At 43.6% G+C, this 17,645-nt stretch overlaps 1 protein-coding gene across 1 annotated transcript in view; it reads left to right on the top strand.

Annotated features, from left to right (window-relative positions):
- The window catches only part of MAP3K15 (mitogen-activated protein kinase kinase kinase 15), a gene marked incomplete at its 5' end in the record, with an annotated part of 118,727 nt that overhangs the window by 76,222 nt on the left and 24,860 nt on the right, over positions 1-17,645 (top strand). The window contains 5 exon segments of the mRNA XM_014591371.2: positions 520-607; positions 3,537-3,670; positions 6,780-6,907; positions 9,330-9,460; positions 9,694-9,799. Coding sequence (XP_014446857.1) covers positions 520-607; positions 3,537-3,670; positions 6,780-6,907; positions 9,330-9,460; positions 9,694-9,799 — 587 coding nt within the window.

Genomic DNA, 17,645 nt, shown 5'->3' with positions numbered 1-17,645 from the left:
TATATATAAATTACCTCTTAGAGAAGTGACCCACAAGTTTTGGGGGAGACAGTGAGGGAAGGAACAAGAAGGAAAGACTTCACAGGAATGATAATGTTATATACATTTCTGTTGGACTGTAGTATAGAAAAAAAGGTTAATTCTAAGCAATCTGTGGGTAGAATCCATATGAAAGAAGTCATTAGTTCAATAAAAGTGAAACATTCCTTGTTAAATTCTCCAAAGAATGACCTGCCTTTGGGAGATAACAAGTTCTCTGCTGCTATAGGTGTTCAAACATTGATTGGCCCCCAGTTGGAGGAGATACTGTATAGAAAGGATTCAAAAATCATGAATATATTTAGACTAGTTTAGATAACCACTGAAGTACCATGTCGAATCCAGGAGTGGATTGATTGTTCCATGACTTGTAGAAGTTTGGTTTGTATTTAAGTACAGTTTAATGAAATAGGGCAGGTTAAAGGGAGGGAACAAAAGAGATCATATATAGCAGCATCTATGTGACATTTGCTCTTCTAGATTTTGCTCTTTGGTCAAGGAGATGATAAGCAATACTGTGGGAAGTACAGTGGAGCTGGAAGGAGAGATGGATGGAGATACCTTAGAGGTGAGTCATGAGAAACCTAGAACATGCAAAAAAGTGATATATTTTGTCTTTTTTGTTAATTTTTTCCCCATGAGTGAGAGAGTTAGATGGAGAAAGGGAGAAAAGGAGAGAGAGAAGGGCACCTTCAACAGGATCCTCATGACATGATCCACTCCTGGCCTCAGCAAGCCCCGAATCGTGGACACACATGTATGTGGCATGTTCAGGGAGTTCTCCAGACATGAATCCAGAACCTTCCATGTGAATCAGCCTTGCAGAGTATTGCATTATCACTGTATCACCATCTGAACCCTATCTATTTTGTCTTTGCTTGAAGAACGTGTCCCATTTTTGTGTAAAAATCCTCTGAGTGTATTTGAAAATACTTATAAACCACCCTGACATCACTATACATGGCCCTCAGAGATTAAGCCTAATGTGTCTATAGGGAAAAAAATCTCATTATTTTGGGACTCTCTCTGTCAGAATGTTTAAGAAAAATTTGGTCAGGGACTAAACTTAAAAATTTCCTTTTGTATAAAACTTAAGTTAATTTACAATGGCTCTGAGACTGCAATAGAAATAGTTAGCCATCTGGAAATAGTCTTTTTCATTTATGCCTAAAATAACTTTAGTTAGATCTACTTGTACATAGTATATTAAGTATAACAATTTTTATTAAATGTAAATAAAAATAAATATAACAATTTTTAAGGTTTTTGCCGCAGAGTATGTGTGCTTGCTGGAGAGAGACAGTGAGAGGGAAAGTGAGAGATCACCTCCCAGGGAGGATGGTCATGCCACAATCCTTTCTCCTTCATTCTCTTCCTGGGATTTTGGGCACACACACACACGTGCTTGGCATGATTTTCAAGCCACCAGGTCTGGGACTTGAACTGCGGTCAGCCATGTGAAAGTCCAGTGCCTTAACTACCACACTACCTGCTGGCCCAGTAAGTATAACCATTTTAACATCACGTTTAAGAAAACAGGATCATCATAAGCTTTTTTGGGCAGCCCAAATCTAGTCTACAGTTACTACCCTGTTATACATTTATTTCATTAGATTTTTGCCATAGGACATGTGTACACACAGGAGAGAGACGGAGAGACAGTGACAGGGAGAGTGAGAAATCCCTCCCCAGGGGGCACGGCCACACTGCAATCCTTTGTCTTCCATCCTCCTCCTGGGATTTTGGGCGCACATGCATACATGTACCCAGCATGATTTTCAAACTTCTGCCAGGTCTGGGACTGGAACTGCAGTCAGCCATGTGGGAGTCCAGGGCCTTAACCACTATGCAACCTGCTGGCCCCTATACATATATTTTAATCTTGTACAATTACTCGAATTTATTACTAATTTTGGTTCTCCCAGTGATTACAATTTAATGTACTTTTAAGTTAGACTGAAACGAATTCCTTGGTCTCTTTCAGAAAATATCAGGAACTAGATGGTGGCACACAGTAACATAACTAGACCTATATTGGATAGGTCATGGGTTTGCATCCTAGAACCTCCCTGAACATGCCAAGCACACACATGTGAGCCTATGACCTGAGCTGGCTGAGACTGGGGATGAATCGTGGCATTCAGATCCTATTTGGGGTGCCTGCCCACCTCATGAAAGAAAGAAACTTTTTTGAAGATTGAAAAAAGGAAGAAAACATCAAAGGGGTTCCTTTGAATCATTTAATTGATCATTCAAATTCTTAGCTTAGAATCAAAGTCTGTTACAGAAATAAACTGCATGATATACCCTGAAGGAAAAAAATGTGGGGGACAGAGAAAAGTGTGAAATAAGCCTTTCATGGAGCAGGCTGGTTGCTGTTGAAATCAGACAGTGTCAGGTGCTCTTTTACAATCCAAATTGTTACCGAGCATCCCTAGAAGTAGATGGGAAGGGGGACACACAAACACACACACACAAACACATACACACACTGTTCTGGTCGAAGCTACACTTCTATAAGTAGACACAGTGGAGCATGAAAAAGAACAGAAATAGTCTGTTGCTGCCTCACCGCTTTAAATAAGTGTTGCAGTTATGTTTGTTTTAATCACTGGGAAGAGTCAGCTGGAATAAGCTATGTGCGACAGCTTTTGACAATCAGATTGGGTGAACAAAATAGCAGTGTGAATCGTAAATTGAATTTCTGTGGAAAGTATTCAATGCTCAATCTATGTGACTGAAAGTAGGGGAAAATCCCAGCATATATACTTTGTATTAAGACTGTTTTATTGACCTTCAATTCTTTCCTGGGCTATTGAAAGAGATCTGTTTCCTAACAAGTTAGCAGGGATTCTGTTGGAAGACACCTATGTGGAGTCCTTAACATGCTTAGAAACAGTTTTAAATTACAACATTTAATCTCTAAAAGGTGAGCTCATTAATTACATGTGAGTCGTATTTTTAATTTTCTTGGATTTCATTTTATATAGTCATGTCTTCATTTCATAAAGTACAATGAATATATGAACAACTTAGAATTCTACCCCTTTAAATTCATTATTTATTTTTCTTCCCTCTTTTATGTATGTATGTACGTACGTATGTATGTATTTTTTGTTTCACCATAGGGTGCGTGTGCTTTTGAGAGAAAGAGAGCGAGAGAGAATGAGAAATCCCTCCCCCTCCCCGGAGAATGGCCACACCACAATCTCTTCTCTTGGGATTTTAGGCACACATGCACATGCACCTGGAATATGTTTTAAGCCGCTGAGTTTGGATTCAAACTGTATAGTCAACCATGTGGGACTCAGGTGCCTTAACACCACCTGCTGGCCCCTAAGTTCCTGATTTAATGAAAACTACATAATCTGAGAACTCTGACTTGAATGACATTCAAATAATGTTATTTATAAACAATTGTTGGGCAACTTTTGGTTTTTTTGGGGGCTTCTTCACTGCTAGTTGTGTGCTTCATCTCCTCCTGTTCCCTTCTTAAGTATGAGTATGACCATGACGCAAATGGTGATAGAGTCATCTTGGGGAAAGGCACGTACGGGATTGTGTATGCCGGCCGAGATCTGAGCAATCAAGTGCGAATAGCCATCAAAGAAATCCCGGAGAGAGACAGCAGGCAAGTGGCGCTGGGCCTTCCACATTCTTCAGTTCTTCGGTTGTCATCTCAACACCCACAATCCCATGTCCACGCTCCGTGGTGCAGAGCAGTTAAAGACGAAAGTATTATGTTATCATGAAACTTGTAACTGTCTTGTAATAGAGCGATCTGCTTTTGTTCTCATGTATTCTAAATAGAGAAAACGGAACAACTTCACTTAGAGGCATGTGCCTTACAGGTTTTTTCTATAGGGTTTGTGCATTCACCAGACAGTGGGGGGGAGGGAGGAGTGAGAAATCACCCCACAGGGGGGATGGCCACACTGCAATCTCTTCTCCTCCATTCTCCTCTCCAGATTTGGGGCATGCATGAACATGTGCCTGATGTGTATTTCAAGCCTCTAGGTCTGGGACTCGAATCATTCAATTTTGGGCCATGGGGGATACAGTGCCTTAGCCACCATGCCACCTGCTAGCCACAGGATTATATTGGGTCATCAGAAAAGTCTTGATGCACTTTTGCATAGAAAAATATGTCATTACTTTTCCGATGACCCAATATAAGAAAATTGTAGTTGTATTTCCACTCACCAACTAGGTCTAAAATTTTACATTTTTGGATGGATAGTTGTTTGCAAATATTTTTTAAAATGTGACTGAGCACTTTTAAGTCACAACTGAACATTGGCCATGATTTGTTTGGATGTATCCTTACAGAACATACAGAAAATTAAAGGGGGTGAAAATGCTATTTTTTGCAATACAGACTTTTTGAAAAACAAAAACGAAAACAAAACAAAACAAAAAACGAAAACCACTCTGCCCTTCAGCCTTACCCATGGATTGATTTGGAGCTCTCTTTGTACTATCAGTACTCATTTATTTCTTCGATATTTTTTCAGTTTATTATGAAATGTTCACTTCTTTTTGAATTTATACGCCACCTAATTCTAACCAAGAGCATTGCAGTGTTGACTGCCCAGCATTTCTGTAGAGATGCATTTCTATATACAACAATAATGGCCATAGCTTAAGGCTCATGGCCCACAGGCACGTCAGACCGCATCTGCGGGGTTGCCACCAGTGCCCGGCGCTGATGGGTACGCGCAAACATCCTTCTAGGTAGGTGATCACTGATTTATTAGGGATGGTTTCAAGTGATTTCTGCAGGCTGTAAGACCATTCATTCATTTGTTGATTTTCAGAGGGATAGCATGTTACAATATGTGAATTGCAAGACCAGGCCTGAAAAGAACGAGCCCAATTTCCTCATTTTACCAATAAGAAAACCAAGGCTGAGGAAGATTAAATGACTTCCCCATGGATGTGTAGAAACAAGACTAGGATCTAGGTCTCTTGAGTTCCTATCTACTACTTTATGTCTTATTCTACTGATGGACGAATGTCCCAGCTGGATACATCTGGGGAAATTGCTGGCATGTCCTAGCTCCTTCAATTGGTAGCAATAAATGTTCCAGCTTTTCATTGCTAATAGTAGTTCCTGGGGATTTAGAACAGAAGGGACCCGGAGACTTTCGTCCAGGCCCTAACTTTACAGGCTGAACTGATAAAGGATGCCTTCTTTCCAGATTCCAGGCCAAACTAGGGACTGACTGAAAGGTGGCTGGGATATGACCCTAATCCCAGGGCAATACCATTTTGGTGCGTACGCAGATACTTCACCTGTGAATCAGAGCAACAAGTTCCATAATAGAGGGACACATAGAGTGTGTTTAGAATGCTACGAGGGGTGACTTACTTTCGTCGGGTGAGTTGTAGCGAGTTTGAGAAAATAAATTATCTTTGAGCTGCTCTTTTAAGCATGAGTAGGAGTTTGTTTGGCAGAAAAGGAGGCCTATGTTGAGGGAAGAATAGTTATTAAAACATGGAGTATAGGGACCAGCAGATGGCTTAATGGTTACATCACTGGACTCACATATAATCGACCACAGTTCAAGGCCTGGACCTGGTGGCTTAATACCAACGCTGGGTATATGTGTGTGCCTGCCCAAAATTCTGAGAGGAGACTGGAGAAGGGATTGCATTGTGGCCATCTCCCTGAGAGGTGATTTCTCACCTTCTTTCTCCTCGTGTCCCTGGCGAGCACACGGGCCCTATAGCAAAAATCTCTCTGTCAAACAAAACAAAACAAAACAGAGTACGTGAGGCCAGCGGCCAGCAGATGGCATAATGGTTAGATTGCTTGGAAAGAGTCAACCGTGGTTCAAGTCTTGGAACCAGTGGCTTAAAACTCATGCCAGACACTTGTGCATGTGTGCCCAAAATTCCAAGAGGAGAATGGAGGAGAAGGAATTGTGGTGGGGGCATGCCTCCGGGAGGTGATTTCTTGCTTTCTGTCTGTCTCTGTCTCTCTGGCAAGCGTATGTGCTGTATAACAAAAATTTCTCTTTAAAAAAAAATAAATAACATGGAGTACATTCAGAGGACAACAGATTGTTTGATGTGACTTGAATGTAGGATGTGGGACAGTGGAGGGCTCTTGAGATGAGGCAAACATGCAAACAGGTGTAGGCTCACCAATTCCAAAGGTCCTCATGTGCCATGTTACACAATGCGGCCTTTATGTAGAATTTATGTAGGGAGATGATACAGCGAAGTATGTGTTATCACAAGAGGTAGTAACCAGGGGTGGGGAATAATCTGAAAAGGCCAGAGGCTGAGGCTGGGTGACCCATTAGGTTGCTGCTGTTGTGACTGGAGGTAAATCTATAGAGTAAAACTAAAAGGCAGCTTAGAAGAGAACCTTCTAGAACAGTCCCTCCCTTTCATAGGAAGCAGAGGAAAGGGGGCTATTGAGAGAGGATGCTGAGTGAATTCAGGCCCAAACGGTGGTAATAGCAACAATAGCAGTCATCAGTAGTCGAGTACTTACCACATGCCAGTCACGTCATTAGGTGTCTGAGAAACTTGACAGCTTTGGTCCCCCACAGCCCTATGCACCTGGTGGTGGTGTCCTATCTTACAAGTGAGAAACTGAGCAGTCTCATGGAAGCCAAGGGAGAGAAAGAAGGGGTGACCAGCAGCAGGGCAGGTGCTGGTGAGGTGTGACGTGGGTCTGGAGCCCCTGGACTTTGGCAGGTGACGCTAGCTGTGGTTTTTCCCTCTAGGTATTCTCAGCCTCTGCACGAAGAGATAGCCCTGCACAAGTATCTCAAGCACCGCAACATTGTTCAGTACCTGGGCTCTGTTTCGGAGAATGGCTACATTAAGATATTTATGGAGCAGGTGCCTGGAGGTGAGCAGCACTGAATTTTGGTCTCACGTTCTGAAAACTGCTAATGAAGATCTAATATGGACATCATTGATCATCCTGCCATTTTTAAAATGACGTACCTTTTAGATGTCAGAAAGCATTTGATTCTCAGAAGAGTTGGATACAGACTTTCCAAAATCACATAAGCAGTCTATTTCTGCTTTGTTTATTCAACCAATAAGTATTCATTGACTGTGTCCTGAGTACCAGCCACTGGGCTGTTTAAGTATGGTTTGGAGTTTAAGGATGGTTTGGTGTAATGGCTATGTCTCTGGACTCCCATGTAGTTGACCCAGTTTGAGTCCTGGACCTAGTGGCTTAAACTCATGCCGAGCGCGTGTGCATGTGTGCCCAAGATCCTGAGAGGAGAATGGAGGAAAGGAGATTGTGATGTGGCCATCCTCCTCCCCCCCGGAGGGTAATTTCTTGCTTTCTGTCTCTCTCTGTCTTTCTGGCGAATGCACGTGCCCTATAGGAAAAACCTCTCAAAAAACAAACAAACAAAAAACCGACGGTTTGAGGATGGGTAAAGAAAGGACTTTGGTTTTGAGTGTGACATTGCAAAATAACATATCTATAATGAAATGAGACACCAGTGCTTTATCCACAAAACCCACAAATGCAGGTGACAGAATATAGGAGATAAGAATTCCTCGGAGCTGGAACCAGGCTCTGATTTGAATAGATCTGGCTAACTACAAGCTCTGTGACCTTGGGCAGATGTTACTTTCTGTGTCCTTAGCTTTTTGCTTGAATAAATGAATTGTAAAATTGAAGTAATAATAAGTACTGTAATAGTTAGGGTAACAATTATTAGACTAATAATAACCCTATCTTGGGTTGTTGGGTAGATTAAATTAGATAATGCATGTATAGCTCTTGTTGCTTAGCAGAGGACAAGAACTTAGTAAGTCCTTATTGAACTAATATTAAAAGAAATAAAAATTTTAATAAAATAATTATTATTAGCTAAATAAAAATGTAAAAACTTCCATTAGAAATTTGCATTATTCATTCATTCAACCAACCAACAGTTAATTAAGAGCCTACTGCTGTATTGAGTATGATTACATAGGTTAGGAGCCAGGCAGTGGGCTATGTTTTGTGGGTTACATTAAAGATAAATAAAATTCTTCTTTCCCTCAAGTTGCATAAAATAGGTCAGTTGCTATTCATATTAGTTGATGTTCCAGACATTAGGTTTAAGGGCAACAACAGAATTAGAAATAGATGTGTTTATTCCCGCTCACAGATGGGGAAACCGAGCTCGAGCAAGGTCCCACAGTGTGTGGAAGTGGCGAAGCTGAGACCAGCTGATGCCTGAGGGCCTGCAGCTCTCATGACAACCTCTGAGACACGTGGTCAGAATGTCCTGAAGAGAGTTTTTCTTTCAGCCCTCGTATTCAGTGTTTGATAGTGCAATTGGGGCAACGAGGTTGTTAATCAAGATGGTCCTGTCCTTGTGATCTGCAATGGGGCCTTCTCACATGAAAGCAGAAAGGCCCTACCTTCTCCAATCCTAGTCTCTATCACCCTAAAGAGCCCCTCACTCTAGACCTGTCCTCCTCTGATCACAAGACAAGGTAGAAAACATGACTCCAACCCAAGCACAATGTCTGAGACAGTTGTTCAGCAAAACAAGTGTCACGCACCTGAGTTAGCTATGACATTGGGCCCTGACTCCAAGTTGACAGAGCATGGTTTCTCTCTCCTCCTGACTTTGGGCAACTGAGCAGAGCTAAACCCAAAGTTGGCCCAACTGAACTGCAGGGGTGATTCGGGGTTCCTGTTTGCCCTCCACCTCTGGTCAGGCTACTATGCTGACTTGCTTCTAGTCACTCCCTGCCCTAGCTGTAGAGAGGGAGGAAAGGCTTGGCATTTAGCTCAGATACGATGGTGCTGATGTGAGCTCTTACATCAGGTTAGAAGCATCACCTCACTCTATTCTCTCACAATGAAAGTTTGCTTATCTATAGGGCTGGCAGATAGCATGGTGGTTGAGTCACTGGACTCCCACATGGCCAACTATGGTTCAAGTCCTGGACCTGATGATTTGCTCTCTTGCTTTCTCCCCTCTCTCTTTGTCTCTCTTGGGTCGAACTTAAAAATAATAAAAATAAATCAAGTTAAATAAAATAATTCTTTAAAAAATTATTTTATTTTGTTTTATTTATTCATTCATTCATCCATTCATTTTAATTTGACCACAGAGGGGGAGAGTGAGGGGGTGGGGGAAAGTGAGAAAGCAAGCCACCAACCAGGTCTGGGACTTGAAACACAGTTGGCCATGTGGAAGTCCAGCCCCCCTACCCACCGTGCCACCTGCTGGCCCTAAAATAAAATAATTCTTTAAAAAAAAAATCTAGGTTATCCTGATGAGTGCTTTTGCTGTGTCCATTTCTAGGAAGCCTTTCTGCTCTTTTGCGATCCAAATGGGGGCCAATGAAGGAGCCTACCATCAAGTTTTACACCAAACAGATCCTGGAAGGCCTTAAGTATCTCCACGAAAACCAGATCGTGCACAGGGACATAAAGGTAGCTGCTTTTTTAATCTGCTGAGGTTTTGTTTTGCTCGGAACAGCAGATCATGAGAGCTGTCAGCTGTGTCTACTGAGTGACAGGCTCACAGAGGGATACGATTAAGCATGGTGGTCCCCAAAGTGCCAGTATAGTCTTCCTAGAGACTTGTGACAGTTTCTCAGGTCCTGATCTGTGTCATGTTGATTCATTTAAATCTGTCTTTATGCACTTGATATTGCTCTTTAAAGGGTGACAATGTTCTGGTGAACACCTACAGTGGAGTGGTGAAAATCTCCGATTTTGGAACCTCTAAGCGTCTTGCAGGAGTGAATCCATGCACAGAGACTTTTGCGGGTAAGCAGAACAGAGTTTGGCGTGGGGTGGCCACCTTACAGCTAGGCTTTTGGCATGAGCTGCTGCTATTCAAGAATTACTCACTGAGCACCTTCTCGGCACGAGTGGGCAACTGATGCTTAAAGTGCACAGGGTAATTGTTCCTAACCTCAAATCATTTGAACTTTTTCATAGTGAAGTACTTAGCCACTTGTGGCAACAAGACTGGTTTATTCTAATGATCTTTCAAAAGTGGGATGGTGGGACCAGCAGATGGCATAGTGGTTACATCGCTGGACTCCCATATGGCTGACTGCGGTTTGAGTCCCAGACCCAGTAGCTTGAAATTCATCCTGGGTATGTGTGCATGTGTGCCCAAGATCCCAGGAGGAGAACAGAGGAGAAGGGACTGCAGTGTGGTCATCCCCCTGGGGGTGATTTCTCACTTTGTGTCTCTCTGTCTGTCTTTGTCTCTCTGGTGAGTGGACGTGCTCTATAGCAAAAATCTCTCCCCAAAATAATGTGAGGTGGGGTGGGAGAAGGGGGAGAGTGTGAGGAAAGATATTAAGGAAAAAATAGAGAGGCAAGACATTTATGGGACACAAAAATGGCTGATTATCTGTGGATAATAACGTGTATAGTATCCTCAGCTGGACTGGGGTGAAGTATATTCATGTTGGGAGAATTCACTTTACAAGCTAAGTGATGTATAGTGATTGAATGTATAAGATAAATTAAAATGAAATATATATTAGAAAAAAAGTGGGATGAGTCTGGGGCCAGGCTGTGGTGCCGCAGTAAAAGGCTACATACACTCTGCAAGGCCAAGACCTCCCCTGGTATGCTGGGCATGCACGTACCCATGATCCAGGGCTGGCTGAAGCGAGAGGCACCAAGACCCTATTGGGGTGCTGGTCTCTCTCGCTCACATGCTCATGGAAGAAATAAATAAACTTTTATTTTTAAGTCAGAGGATTCTGGCCTCAGGAGTTTACAGAAGAAAAAAAAAAAGTCAGTACTCTGCTAAGGTTTTCAGAGGTTTGTTGTTGTTGTTGTTGTTTTAAGATTTTTGTTATAGGGCATGTGTGCTACCCAGAGAGACAGAAAATGAGAACTGACCCCTAGCAGGGATGGCCACATCACAATCCCTTCTCCTCCATTCTCCTCTCAGGATTTTGGGCATGCATGCACATGTGCCGGCATGAGTTTTAAGCTGCCAGGTCTGAGACTCAGACTGTGCTCAACAACATGGGATCCAGCAATATAACTGTTACACCATCTGCTGGTCCCTCTGAGGATTTCTTAACCGATCAAATGTCAGCATCTTTTTAAAGTTAATACCACATTATTCAAAATTGTAGGTAATTCTGAATAACAGTATTTCTCAGATAGCTCATTAGGACATTTCATTAGTCTATCATTAAAAACAGCCTGTTACTGGGCCAGCCAGTAGCATGGTGGTTAAGGAGGCTGGATCCAACATGGCCAACTGTGTGGTTCAAGTCCCAGACGCAGTGACCTGAAAAACATTTTGGGCCAAGTATGCATGCATGCCCAAAATCCCAAGAGGAGAATGAAGAAGGGATTATAGTGTGGCCATACCCCTGGGGGTGGCTTCTCACTTTCCTTCTCTCTGTGTCACATGTGTGTCCTATGGAAAAATATCTTTAAAAAAAAACATGTATTTCCTTAGTGAATTCTGGTACCTTGTGTGTTGATATGATTATGTTTTTGACAGGGGAGAATTCTTCTGGGAGACTATGGTATTCTAAACGGGTTTAGGGAATTGAGTTTCTTTTCCATGTTTCAGTAAGTTTCAGTAATGGACTACTTTATGTGTTGAGAGGAACTGGAGTCAGAGTGGTGTACAATTACTAAGTAGCTCTACGTTTTACAAGACTGTTAGGTAGAATGAGACTCAAAAGTTACCTATGGCTTTTTGAAATTTCTGCTTCAAAACAGATACTCTGATCTGCACAAAGAAGTGATTTTGAATAAGAAAGGGCTTATAGGTCCTTGAGGAGTAACATAAGGGTCACAGAGGTCTTGCTTGATAGAATTATGAAACAGCTCTTATAATGCGATAGCTCTGAGATAAGCCACGACAGAGAGATCGGCCATTCCCTATCCTTGTTGTCACGGAAGCCGCGGAGTGGAGATCTTGGGCCTTATTTTGATGAATAACTTATTAGCTTTGAAAGACTTTCTTTCAACAAGAGAACTGTTGTATGTTGGCCACCGGACACCCACAGAGATATATTCTCCATCTAAATGGAGTTTTAATGTATCAAGAATGACTTCTCAGCTGTAACACAAGGGGAAGCACATGCATCTCAAAGTGGAAAAATATCACACTAAGGACTCCATCAGAATCTCTCAAAGAAATAGTGTATTGAATTTTCATTCATTGTTTCTGATATAAATATACACAGACAGTATATAATATCAGTATTACAGATGAATATGTATGACTGGTACTTTTTTATCTTTTAGCATTTTGCTACCCTAATTGAAAATGACTTATATCCTCCTCTTTGGAAGCCACCAATTAGCTTGGCAATACGTAGCAAGAGGGGCTCTGATGTGACAAGGAGTTATTCCAAGACATAAAACCCCCAACAATTTATCTCATAATTAGCATCCCTGAGGAGAAAAAAAATTCACAAAGAAAACACATGTATAATTCATTATTGCATATCACATTTCCCAAGTAATTGGCTTGAGGAGGCATGAATTTTGCATTGCAAAATAATGCAGGGGTGTTTGGGGAATAATAAAGAAGGGGTCTCATTTTGGTTTGGAAATTCCCTTGCATATCATTGCTCGTTGCAAAAAAGAACAGTTCTGTAGAGCAGTCTCAGCTAGTTGCTGCAGAACTCTGGGCTGGGCAGCTGTGCTGGGGCTTCTCCATCTGAGCCCAGCAGGAACGCCCATGGCTTCAGGCACCTTCTGGGCCTGTGTTTCTCTGAAGGGTTTCCACTCAGCTAGGATTGGAGGAAGGGCACAGGGTCAGCTCCTCTTCTTGTTTTTTTTTTTTTTTTCTAACAGCTTTATTAGCTATAACTTACGTATCATAAAAGCTCCCAACTGGAGTGCACAATTCAGTGGTTTCTAGTAAATTAGCTGAACTGTGCTGCCATTGGCATGATCCAGTGTTTGAATATCCCAAAAGATCCCTGTGCGCCTTTGCAGTCAACCCCTATTCCCACCCAGCCCCAGGCAACCACTGACCTACTTCCTGTTGGTATAGATTTGCCTGTTCTGGATATTTCATGCACATGAAATAGTACCATTTTGTTTTTGTTTCGCATCTAGCTTTGATTTGGTGTAGTGTTACCAAGGTTCATCCCTGCTGTAGCTTGTGTCGCTACTTCGTTTGTCTGTGGCTGAGTGGTATTCCACCATCTGGATAGACCATTTACCAGTTAATGGCCATTTGGCTTGCTTCTACTTTGTGACTATTGTGCATAATGCTGCTATGAACAGGCGTGCACCATGGCGTAAGGCCTTTAGGTTACGTTGGGAGTTAACCCAGGCCTCTTCTGTGGTTGCATCCAGAACAGAGTCTTTGCAGCATGTGCCACCACAGCTGGTCCCCACTTCCTAACCTCTTTTCCTACTCACCGCTGCAGCTAGGAGAGGAAAGGGACCCGGAGAACTGGCATTCGGCTAGCACTGTGGCAGGTTGCTGTGTGCTCTGGGCCTGGCCCATGTTTACTGCTTCTTGTCCCACTGAATGCCTCTGAACATACCTCCCATGTCATGAGAAGGGCTTGTCCTTTGGCTGACTGCCCTCTGACCTCTCAGTCATTTACCCCTCACGTTATATCCACCCCTCCATCTCCCTCCTGAGGGGTTCAGGCCCCAGAAGGCTGCATTTGAGCAGAATTCCTTTTGAAAAGACCTTAAATCAATACTGCTACAATGGGACCCACATCTTGTGTCCAAGGCTTGTGTGTCTTCCACCCACTGTTTGGAGGACCTAGTAGTATCGCCAAAACCTTGTGGTCCCCCTACCTGCTGTCCCTCTGGAGCTACCCCTCCTTGCAATTTGCTTATGAGGGACACATACATAGTGGGCTCTGAGTGGGACCAGTGAGGACCCCCTCAAAGGCTTTGGGTTAGAAAGAAGTGGTGCCCTTTTCACCGGGTCCATCCCTTGAGCAGGGCAACTAGGGTAGCCTGTGAGGCCATGGGAAGCTGCACCTCACTTCTCTTTTCTGTACTTCATTAATGTTAAGTGTTTTGTTTTGTTTTAGAGAGATTTTTACTATAGGGTGCGTATGCTTGCTGGAGAGAGAGAGACAGAGAAGGAGGAAGTGAGACCCCAGGGAGGATGGCCACATTGCACTCCCTTCTCCTCCATTCTCCTCTTGGGATTTTGGGTGCACACACACACACACACACACACACACACACACTCACACACACAAGCCCAGTGTGAGTTTCAAGCCACTGGGTCTGGCGCCTTAACCACTACACCACCCGCTAGCCCCAATGTTTAGTTTTGAAACTTGGGGTACTAATGTTATCTCAGGGGCCTGTGAAAGATACTGATATGTGTGGCATCAATTCAGGTGCGATTATCTTGAGTCAGTTTTGAGTTGCTCGAGTTGCCACAGGCCCACGACTTTCTGGCTTTTTTTGAGTTCCACATGTCCACATCTTTCTAGGGTCAGCCCTGCCCCAAGTCCTCTAACCTGAGAGAGGGCAGGCAGCCTGGCACAGGCTTCTCTAAAGAAACTGCCTTCAGCACATAGGCCTTCACTCAGTCTCTACCTCTCAGCCCTTTGAACCCCTCCCACTGGAGTGGAGGCCTCTGGGTAAGGGGCTCAAGAATTGTGTGACTGTTTGTCTGAGAGTCCCTTAGAAAATGTGTACCTCATGGCCCTCATCTCACCCCTTGCCCTGGTATCTGGATCATATCTTGGTGTCTCAGTCAAAAAATATCATCCTGCACTGTGTGTTTTCTTTGCTAATAATTTAAAACTGTCCCAAGGGGCTGGGTCAGTGCCTGTGGGTCTTCTGGTCACCTTGTTCTGAACTCTGCACCACTGTGCTGTTGTAGGTACCTGAAGACTATGGCTACGCGGCTGACCCAGTGACCAGCGTGGTGGGCACACCTTAGGGTACATGCTGCTTAGGGAGGACGTGAGGTTCCCAAGAGAGCCAGATTTAAGGCAAGCCAATTTTCCAGGATTTCTGTATTGTTCAGATGCCTCACAGTGCCATACACACTCGGCGTTCCCGACAGAATCCAGCTTTTGGTATAGCCGACATATACCCCCAACATGCATACCGCCTAGGGCATATTCCCTCAATTATTTGAAATAGTTGTGTGGTTCCATCTCTCTGTGTTGGCTGTGTACCGTGAATGGATGGTCACTCTGTGAATATACAGGGGAGACTTCAAAAGCCTCATGGAAAAAATGGAATTAAAATATGAGTTTATGTAGGTGTAAAAAAATTAGAAATCCATGCATAGCTTTTTCGAGATATGCTTTTCCTTGAGCTTTTGGAGGACCCCTCATAGTAGCAAGTAAAATGGAGCACTCGGTTTTCCATTATTGCTCTATACCTTCCTGTTTAAATGGAAAGAAGCTACAACACGGCTTTGGAAATTCTTGCATCTGCTGCTCTCACTCACATGGCCTGTTCTCCAGCAGTACTGCTCTTTGGCTCATTACACAGATCTGCAATGTTGTGGTGTGCCCTTCTGAACTTGGAGGTGGAAGACATTGGTTCTTCTGAACCCAGCTTATCCAAACCTCAGTTTACTCGTACGTAAAGTAGGAATAACCGTAGAGAGTGCCTCCTCTGCCCGACCTCATGGAGTTGCCAGGGTCAGATGGACAAGGGTACCTGGAAACGGTCTGTAAGCCATCAAGTACTGACTGGAGGTCAGAGATTGTGGCAGGTGGCCTCCGTGAGGTCCTCCAGTGATCACCTCCTGGTACACACACCCTTATATAATCCCCTTCCATTGAACATGGGCTGGATTTAGTGGCTCACTTCTAATGAGTTGAATCAAGTGGGAGTGATGGTGTGTGGCCTGGAGACTAAGTAATAGAAGGCAGTGCGGCACCCCTCTTTCTTCCGAATCACTCGTTCTGAGCGAAGCCATGTCTTGAGCAACTCTGTGAAGAATCCCAGTGGTAAGAAACTGAAGCCTCCTACTAACCTCAGCCTGATTCAGCAAGCCAAAGCTGCTCCCCAGCCCCAGTCTCACCTTCAGATGACTGCATCCCCAGCTGACATCTTGACTGTCACCTCATGGGAGACCCCAAATGAGAATTACCTTGTTAGCTGCCCTTGGATTCCAACCCTTAGAAACTTTGTGAGGTCATAACTCTGTTTTGTTAAGCTGCTAAATTTGGGGGTAATTTATTACATAGTAATAGATTAATAATATGATGTCATCGCTAAGTCCTTGGCTTTGGAAAGAGGGTGACCATCATAGCTCTATATGAAGAAAACCTCCGAACTTAGCACTGAGCAGCCCAAAGAGGTTTCAGTTATGAAGGAGTTGTACTAAGGTGAAGAGTTACTTGATCAAGGTTACTTAGCCATTGCTATTGGGTTAGTGCTATCTTTTATTACTGCATCATTTTGTAAGTTGAGTCTTTAGCTCTTATACGAATTAACTTTTAGTGGTTGTATTTGTCAAGGTCCAGGTAGGTAAATAAAAATCACCCCAGTTATTTTCACAGTTGTTTTTTAGGTTTTTGTTATATGGTGCATGTGCTCACCAGAGCGAGACAAAGGGAAAGCAAGAAATCAACCCCTGGGGGGGATGACTGCACCACAGTCCTTTCTCCCCCATTCTCCTCTTGGAATTCTGGGCACTTACACACACACACACCCCTGCACGATTCTCAAGCTACCAGGTCCAGGACTCGAATTACAGTTGGCAATGTGGGAATCCACTGTCCCAATCACCAAGCCACCCACTGGCCCCCTACAGAGAGAATTTAATCGAAAGAATGTTTACTAGGTACTGAAAAGGCGGAACGATGAGACACTGAGGCATCAGGAAGCTGCCTAGATCCCTGGAGCTTAGAATGTGCGGTGTGGGCAAACGGAGTAGGGTTAAAACTTTGAAGTTGGAGTGTCACCAGCCTGGACCAAGTCCCTCTGTGGGACAAGATAAGGCTGATTCTGGGAGTATGGGGTGACATAAAGCTGGAGACAAGCACCAACTGAGGGTCCAGTGTGAAGGTCACTCACAGTAACAGTGAACACACTGGGAAGAGCAAGTCCCCCTTCTCTCCTGCCTCCTCTAGGGCCCCACTCTAGTACCACCCAGTTGCGAAACCTATCAGGGAACAGCAGGTGAAGCAGAAATGTGCTTTGTAAAGTCCCAGACCCAGCAGCACAGGGAGCGGAGAGGTGACAGTGCCAATCCTTTCTTAATAACCAATTGTGGATTAGTTAGAAGGCACATGCCTTGCCAAGGCCCCTCTCTCTGTCATTCACTGCAGCCAGAGCCTGTAGGGGATATTGGGTCACCAGAAGTTCCCTTCCTGGGGCTCTGGGATTTCCTAGCAGCACATCAGGTGTGCAACTCTGCAAGCAACTGCACACTTCCACCCCAGATTTTCAGCTCTGGAGCCCAAAGCCGTCATTTCTGCACAACAGTCCTATATGCCGAGAAGCTACCATATTGGACTGCAGAGAACAGAATATTTCCATTATTTCAGAACATTCTCTTGGTCCCAGCTGTCCCAGAGTCTTTAGCATGCTCTTTTATTATGTTTTTTTTTTCTTATTTTTTTAGAGAGAGAGAGATTTTTGCTATAGGACACATGCACTCACTGGAGATACAGAAACAGACAGAAAGCAAGAAATCACCACTGGGGGGGGACAG

This window comes from Tupaia chinensis, unplaced genomic scaffold, assembly GCF_000334495.1.
Source record: "Tupaia chinensis unplaced genomic scaffold, TupChi_1.0 Scaffold000567_1, whole genome shotgun sequence".
NCBI lineage: Eukaryota > Metazoa > Chordata > Mammalia > Scandentia > Tupaiidae > Tupaia > Tupaia belangeri.
This window is presented reverse-complemented; position numbering and strand designations above follow the sequence as displayed.